At 30.5% G+C, this 7,889-nt stretch overlaps 1 protein-coding gene across 2 annotated transcripts; it reads right to left on the reverse strand.

Annotated features, from left to right (window-relative positions):
* Window positions 2,706–5,041, reverse strand: LOC105166089 (transmembrane protein 136). Of its 2 annotated transcripts, none has more exons than XM_011085317.2 (5): window positions 4,757–5,041; window positions 4,157–4,193; window positions 3,915–4,024; window positions 3,545–3,640; window positions 2,706–2,997 (listed from the first exon to the last, which is right to left on the reverse strand). In XM_011085317.2, the coding sequence occupies exons 1-5, from the start codon at window positions 4,973–4,975 to the stop codon at window positions 2,857–2,859; spliced, it is 603 nt and encodes a 200-aa protein (XP_011083619.1). In that variant the 5' UTR covers window positions 4,976–5,041; the 3' UTR covers window positions 2,706–2,856. The 2 variants fall into 2 exon arrangements, with proteins under 2 accessions (XP_011083619.1, XP_011083618.1); XM_011085316.2 differs by having other exon boundaries at window positions 2,711–2,997; window positions 3,915–4,034; window positions 4,157–4,300; window positions 4,757–5,040.

The following is a 7,889-nucleotide window of genomic DNA, read 5'->3' on the forward strand; positions in this document are numbered from 1 at the left end:
GTGTTCATTATAATGCATTTTAAATAAACTTAACCAAACCTAGAAACATACACCATAAATAAACTAACTTTGGCGATCGAAATTTATAAAAATCCATTGAGGTCTCATTTTCTGATCGATTTTGTGATGGGACAGCAACCAATGGCGACTGTCACAATAGTGCAAGTTGTAAAATATCCGTTGCAAATTGTGATATCTTTTTAATTAAAAATATATATTTAAAAGATTTAAATGTCGGAAAAGTTTTTGCAACGACACGCGGTTGAAAAAGGTTTATTCGCATTGCAATTTATGTCCTAAAATTGTGGATGTAACTCCAATCGCAAAAGGTCTGTCATTTGCCACGGAAGCATCAACAGATAGAGATGGCTAAAAGAAATGTTAAAAATTGTTAGAAAAGTTTTGAACCCGTCACAAATAGTGTCACAATTTGCGACTTCTCTTTTCCTGCCCGAAATTTTGGACAGCAAAATATTTGCAATGTTCTTTTTGACTGTAAGGCAAAGATTTACTCTAAAATGTTTTTTGCGACCACATGACCGGACTTAGTGGTGTAATTTGGGTTCAGCAACTAGTGAGTGGTTGTCGGCTTTGCTGGCCGTGAACTACCTCTATCGGATCTGGCCCCCAGAGCCAAATATCTTTCTCTTGTTATCATTTTATTTTTACTGTATCTCTTTGATTATATTTATTAATATTTATATAATATTGGTTTGTAATATAAGGGTTTTTACAACCCATAATTCTATGTAATAGTTGATTAGGTTTTTTATTTCTTTGGGCTCACTAGTGGATATACCCCAATAAATTATTATTATTATTTTTTTAAATTGTGCACCAATCATAAACCAAGTATATTATATTTGTCATATAATTGATTCAATTTCGATCAAACTCAATTTAAATTAAACTTTTTCAGATAGGCGATAGTCGGAGAAATCTAAACATTTTTCCTTTATTTCATGAAAATTCAGTTTGTCTACTAGTGATGGAATGAACCTACATTTTTAATTACAATTTTGCCCTTCAGTATTCTTTTTTTTTTTTCCAAAAAATATTACTTATTCATATTTTATTGAACATTTTGAACTTAATTGTAAAATAATAGCATTTAAAAAAAATATTTATAGAAGAGTATAAGCAATTTATAAAATATATCACTTGTTATTATAAAAGGATAATCTACTTAAGAAATAATTTATTAATTCAACAAATATATATAATATATTTTTGCAAAAAAAAAAAATTGATTCTAATAATAAAATAGACAAATCTATTTAATCATAATTCATGTGTCATTATTTTTTCATTACTCAGTGAAAGAAATTTTTTTGAATTAATAAAAATGTAACTAAATATCAAACTAATACGACTTTTTGATTACCATACATACACATATTTTTAATACTAGATGAAAGAAGTACTTTAATTTAATAATAATTAAAACTAATTATTAAATTAATAACGTAATCGAGTATTTGGCAAAAATACTACTCCATCTAAAATTTTGATAAATTTTAATGGTATGTGTTCGATAAATTTTGAGTTTACAAAAAAAAATTATAAAACAAGAAATACATGCACAAATGAATTTTATAATATCAAATAAGAAATTGATACAATCTTCACACACAAAAATAATTTCCCGATTTTTTGCTCCGATTATCAATATAAAGGCTGACGCTTGTTCTTGAATCGGATGCACAATCTTATCCAGACTTATGAAAAAAGATTACGAGCTATTTTCAAATATAATATCAAGCCTTGAGGTCCGATGCTAATGAAGATGTGGAACTCGTGGTTGTAGAACTTCATCGTGGAAGAAAATTTTTGGACTTGGTTTTTTTTGTGGATTTATTGTGGCGTGCAATCACTTGTATGTGGTTGAAGCCTCTTTCTATAGGAATGAGCAGGGCTTAGGTAGTTTTGGATTTACTTCTGTTGGTTTGAACACCATGAACTTTGATATAAATCAGTCTCCAAATAGATCGTATTTGAAATATAACCTAATTTAAATAATTCAAGATCACAAGGTGTGTAGTTAAAGAGTTTATATCCGAGTTGAGAATAATGGATTCACTCTCAAAGCCATTAAGGATATATTATGATAATTCAATTGTTATCTTTATGGCTAAAAATAACAAGAGTGGAAGTCGAAGTAAACACATCGACATTAAGTATCTAGCTATAAGGGAACATGTTAAAGAAGGTTTTGACATGTCTTTTTGAAGTCAGAGCGGACATGAGATAAGCCATGGCCACGGCTTATAACATGGCCATTCTCTATCCAGTGGACGTCTTATCAGATGTGTGCTCTCTATCTTGCACATTTGTTATAAGTCGTGGGCACGGTTTATTTCCGCATGACAATTTTACTTATGTGGTCCACTATCCAACTTATACAACTTTCGATAACCGCAGGTTAAATACACATGATACATTTTTTGACAGCAATTATGTTGGGATATATGTTGTTGTTTAGATGATTTATGTTTTGACCATCTTGTTTTTTCTTACATCATATGTTTATGCTTACAGGATTAGCTTCTTACGTACGAGTGGACGTATATTTAGAGCAAATACATACATATATATAAATACACAAATATATATAGGGATAATCTTGATATTGGCATAATTTTAATTAATTTTAACAATTCTACTCTATAAAAATTACTTTAATTAATTTATACACAGAGCACACATATATATTAAAAGAAATAAAAAATATAATAATATTTAAAATAAAAAAATTCAATTCATAGTTCTGAAATTACCCGTCTAGTCACACACTAACTCAATACCGATGAGAGGACCATATATGCATGTGAAAGAAATTGAGTTTGACAGCAGATTTCATGAGGTAGATTGATGGGCTTTTGCGATGGTGATGGAGGATGTGGATGAGGATCTAATTCTACCAAGTTTGTACCTTACCATCCTCACAATCTTGTAAAACCAGAACGCACTCACTAGCTGTAGCCCCAACGCCATTGCCTGCACTTATCCTAATTCTCATTAATACTGTTATTGGTGAAATGAAATAACTAAAAGGGTAAATTACGTTCACAATTTTTAAGATTTATGTTTAAGATAAATTACAACGGTCTCTCCTTAAATTTGTCATAATTACAAAATTACAGATATATACCCTTTTGAAATTGACCATCATCTAATAAATATTCTCTCGTAACAGTCCATTAATGAAGGTATTTATTAGACAATCGTTAATTTCGTGGGGGTGTTTGTAATTTTTTAAATAACGAAAAAATATTTGTAATGATGATAAACCTCGGAGGAACCCATTACAACTTACGCTTTAAAAAATTACAAGTACAATTTTGTATTTGTTATTATAAGTCCACCTCTTATTCAATGACGAAATTCTATTAAAAACACCCTTTGAGCACATTACGTTAATATTCTTTGTAGGGTGTATTTGTAATTTTATAAAGAATAGAAGATATTTTGTATAATAAACTTAAAATATTAGAAGGAGTGGGCGTAATTTAAAAAAGTAAAAATATGGGAAGAAATGAATGACCTTAATGAGAAGTGGGTTAGGAGCAGATAGAGTGACGTAGGTGAGATATGGTCCACCAATCATCCTTGCCATTGAGAATATGAGTGCGAAAGCTATCTGCAACACCAAACTCACATTCATTATTTCTCTTTTTAGTTCAACCACTTGTATGGGATCAGATTTTCAGGCGTTATGTGTATTATTATTTTTTAAATAAATATAAAATATTATTTATATATATATATATATATATATATTGAATAGGATAGGAAATGAAATATAATTTGCAACAGGAAATCCAATCGGCGTTTGTATGCTCATGATTCACACTCTCTATGCATTCAAACATCATGAATGTATGAAGAAATGATGATAGGGAAGAGGGACTAACATCAGCAGCCAAATTGAGATGAGTGTCTCTGTATCCAACCTCCTTCAGCATCTCCCTCAAGTGCAGAAATGGGCTTGAAATTTCTGTAATCCACAACGCTCCCACCATTTCTGTTCCACACTACATTAATATTCAAGATTTATTCATATATATATATGTATGTATATATACAGCTTCTTGGAGTGGGTGGGGGTGGGGGATACTAGGAAGAGAAATGGTAAAATTGAGGAAATGAAGGTTACCCTTTGATAGGCAAGTCCAGCTACAAGGCCAACAATGCTGACAAGATGGTGAATAGTGTTATCAAGCATGAACACTTGCTTGTCAAAGAGGCAGCACACCAAGTCATATATCAGGTACCCTACTGTTACTGCTAGTGCTTCCATCTGTTTCATGTTCAACAATGTTGTTCATGTCTCCATTCTTTTATTATTGCAAATTTTATGTCAATTCAAGACCACCACCTACTCTTATGTTTCACCTTTTCTGCAAAATTCTCATCCTCCAACTAAGTTTTGCCCTAGTCCCGACACGTTCTTTTTAAATCTTAATGCAGAACATGGGAAATTGGCTTTTTTTTATCGAATTTTTTTTAATTTAGTCTCATATATTATGATTTTTTTTCATATTGTATTTTATAAATTAAAAAAAAATCAATATTAGTTCTCATGTGTATTTTTCGTCCAAATTAAAAAAAGACCATATTTGACAAAAATTGCGATTTTCCCACAAAACACCAAAAGAAAAGGAAGCACAATACAATAAAAACCCACATACACAACTATCAAATATGTAACGTCCTTACCATGAGCCAACGAGACCAAAAGAGAAACAGAAAATACCTGCTTAGGAGAAGATCTTGAAGCCAAAGGGCACAGTGGGCAGCTCCAATCTTGAACAGAACGAGAAGCCAACACCACAGCCAGAGAAGCGTGCACCGACGAGACAATGCGGGTGCAGAAATCGTAAGACCGCTTTGGGAAAACCTTTCTTGTTACCAAGCACAACGTTGTCCATGATATTACACTAACCACAATCAAATATACCACGTACTCCTCCATCAATAATCCCAGATTCCTGCAAAACCCAATGTTTCAAACTTGGAAATCCTAAGGAAGACTTGGGCTTGAGAATTGATCAACTATATAAGGTGTCATTAATTGATGCGTGTTGGTTGGTAGGGTTGGTCGCCCGAGGCTTTAATTAATTGTTTTCGTTTCACCAATCTTGTGTCGACAGCACACGTCATGAATTAATGAGCTTATCTGTAAATTCACCTCCTCAAATCCAATTAGGTATACTTTGATTGCCCAAGTTAAATCATTTTTTCCCATTTTATTTTCACATACAAGACACTATATTGGTAGTTGGAGAATATTACGTTGCAATCGTGACATGAAACTACACATAAGTACATACTTGTCTTTCCTAGAAACATATTACAAATGTCCCTTTTATAGGGTAAATATTTTAATTTTTCATCCTGAATATACTTTCTTTTATATAAATTTTGCTGCTTTCCTTAAAAAATGTTCACCTCAAAAGTTATTTTGTTTATTAATTGCACTTTTTAAAGAATTTTCAACATGTAGAATGTTGCGATTTTTTTAATAATTTAATTCAAGAATGTTTGAAAAATCGAGTAATACATGAGTTAATTTGCTGGATATGGGCAAGAAGTGCGTGTTGCCAATGAGTATACAATTCAAGGGTGCCAAGGTATTTTTTTAATTTAATGTTCCATTGTGCAAAATCACTATAATTTCAGGACACAAAATGCTAATTACCTTGTTTATTTGAGGTAAAAAAAAACCCACCCCAACACCCCACCTATCCTACCATAAGCATTTTTCATGCAGTTGTGCAAATAAATGCAACTGATTCATACATTGTATTGACACACTTATGTCAACATCAAAATAGCTGTCCATGTTGTGTGTATGGGAAGTACGTAGCTCAAGTGTTTTAACGTAAGAACACCAATGCTATTTGGATATATGAAAACTATAGGGTTTGATTCATTATACGGGAAAATATCAAAAAGTCTCTGTAAAAATTTAAAATTAAAAATTATTCATATGTTATGAATAATGATTCATCCTGCTTCAAGTTTAATTTTGGGTTTTTTTTAGAGGCAATAACTAAAATGTCCCACCATATATATGAGGAGAAATTCTATATTTATATAATATATAATATAAATTTTAAACAAAATATACCTATAATATATAAAATTAAAATTTTATATAGAGAATATTTTTTTAGTCCGTTAAATATGCGCAATACTAATTTTAGTCCAATAATTATACCAATTTTTATAAGTTCATTAAGTTTCAAAATTGATGAAATTTAGTGTTTCGGTGGCCGGAATTTTGATTTTTGACTGAAAAATAACATGGCATGCTAATTGGATATTTTTGGGGGAGTTTTTAATCCTATGTGGCTTTAAAAAATGAGTTAGATGACATGTTAGATACAATTATATTATTGTCTCCTTTACTTAAAAGGATTGAGCTTCATATCCTATTAATCAAGGTTCATTTTTTATTTTCTTCATTTAGCATAAGCTCAGTATTAATGTAATTGACCCGTCATTAATTATAACAAAATATGATTGAAATTTTGAATATCTATCTCATCTTAATTACATCATATAAAGTAAAAGAGTCCTATGTTTATTATTATAAATAAAATTATTATTTTTAAAAAATAATAATCAACCCCCACCCCACAATCGGCTCCCCCTTCTCTCACCCCACCCTCGCCCTGCAAAGGGGACAACGGTGATGTCATTCCCCAAACTAGGTCTAGGCGACATCGCCGTCCACTTCTGCGATGGGTAACGGGGATCACCCTAACTAGTGGGCGATCGTTGCGCCCAAGGGTGAGGACCCTCCTCCGCAATGGCGGTGGTGAAATCATCGCTGTCCTTTTTTAATAATTAATTTAATTATAATTAAAAATATTATATTAAAAATATTAATATATTATTTTTAAGATTTATTAAATTATGTATATTATATATTATATAATATTATATATATTAAATTTGAGAGAATCGCAAAATTTAAAAAAAAAAAAAAAACACTTTTCAACCTCATAGTCGCAGTCAACGCTTGTGTACCACCAACTCTAACTTCGAATTCATATCAGCGAGGTGTAATTGATACTTTATTTTTAATAGAAATTTTTTTTTTAACATTTTAATATCATAGGATGCCCTTATATGTTTTTCAAAAAATTATACTATTTACTTTATTTAAAAAATTATGTATATATATATATATATATAACTAACGTGTGCATTTTAATTGTAATAGAAAATATGAAAAAGTTAAATAGAAAATCCAATTCAATCATTTTGCCGTATGATTTGTGATTTAATGCCAATTTGATATGTATAGTGGGCCAGGCCGACCTACTATCGATATGAACCAGTTGCAAAAATCCCAGTTCAATACCAATTTAGTATTGCAATGATTGATTTTGGGCTTTTAAATGAATTTCAATTGGATTTATTTTTAAACTCAGATCCGATCGTTGAATCAGAAATTCTAGTCCAAGATCAATTTAGTGTTGTTCATGATTGATTTTGGGTTTTTAAATGGACTTCAATTAAGTTCATTTTTAAACTCAGGTCCGACTCCTGGACCAGTCCAGTCCAGGTCCAACCCAAGTCAAATTGGACAAGTTTTATTTTTATTCTTTATGAAATCGAGGTATTTAAATAATTAAATTTTTGATTAAATTTTATGAAATAACTAATAATAAATTAAATAAAACAAAAGTTTATAACTCAAACTTTTTTGTTTTGGTGTTAACTCAAACCTAATGTACAAATTACTTACATCTCTAAATTTACATCTAATTACACAAATACCTCTTAAGTTTTATAAAATTACAGATATATTTTTGAAGTGGGCATTAGTGCAATGTACTCAAAGGATGTTTGTCTAAAATTTCGCTATTGAATAA

The sequence above is a fragment of the Sesamum indicum genome, linkage group LG7 (assembly GCF_000512975.1).
Source record: "Sesamum indicum cultivar Zhongzhi No. 13 linkage group LG7, S_indicum_v1.0, whole genome shotgun sequence".
Classification (NCBI taxonomy): Eukaryota; Viridiplantae; Streptophyta; class Magnoliopsida; order Lamiales; family Pedaliaceae; genus Sesamum; species Sesamum indicum.

Excerpts from the sequence above, each read along its gene's own strand:
- LOC105166089 (XM_011085316.2), bottom strand. The coding sequence starts at position 4,975 with ATGGAGGAGTACGTGGTATATTTGATTGTGGTTAGTGTAATATCATGG. Across the intron at positions 4,035-4,156 it reads CTGGACTTGCCTATCAAAGG|TGTGGAACAGAAATGGTGGG; the intron begins GTAACCTTCATT and ends ATATTAATGTAG. Across the intron at positions 3,641-3,914 it reads ATCTCAATTTGGCTGCTGAT|ATAGCTTTCGCACTCATATT; the intron begins GTTAGTCCCTCT and ends TTGGTGTTGCAG.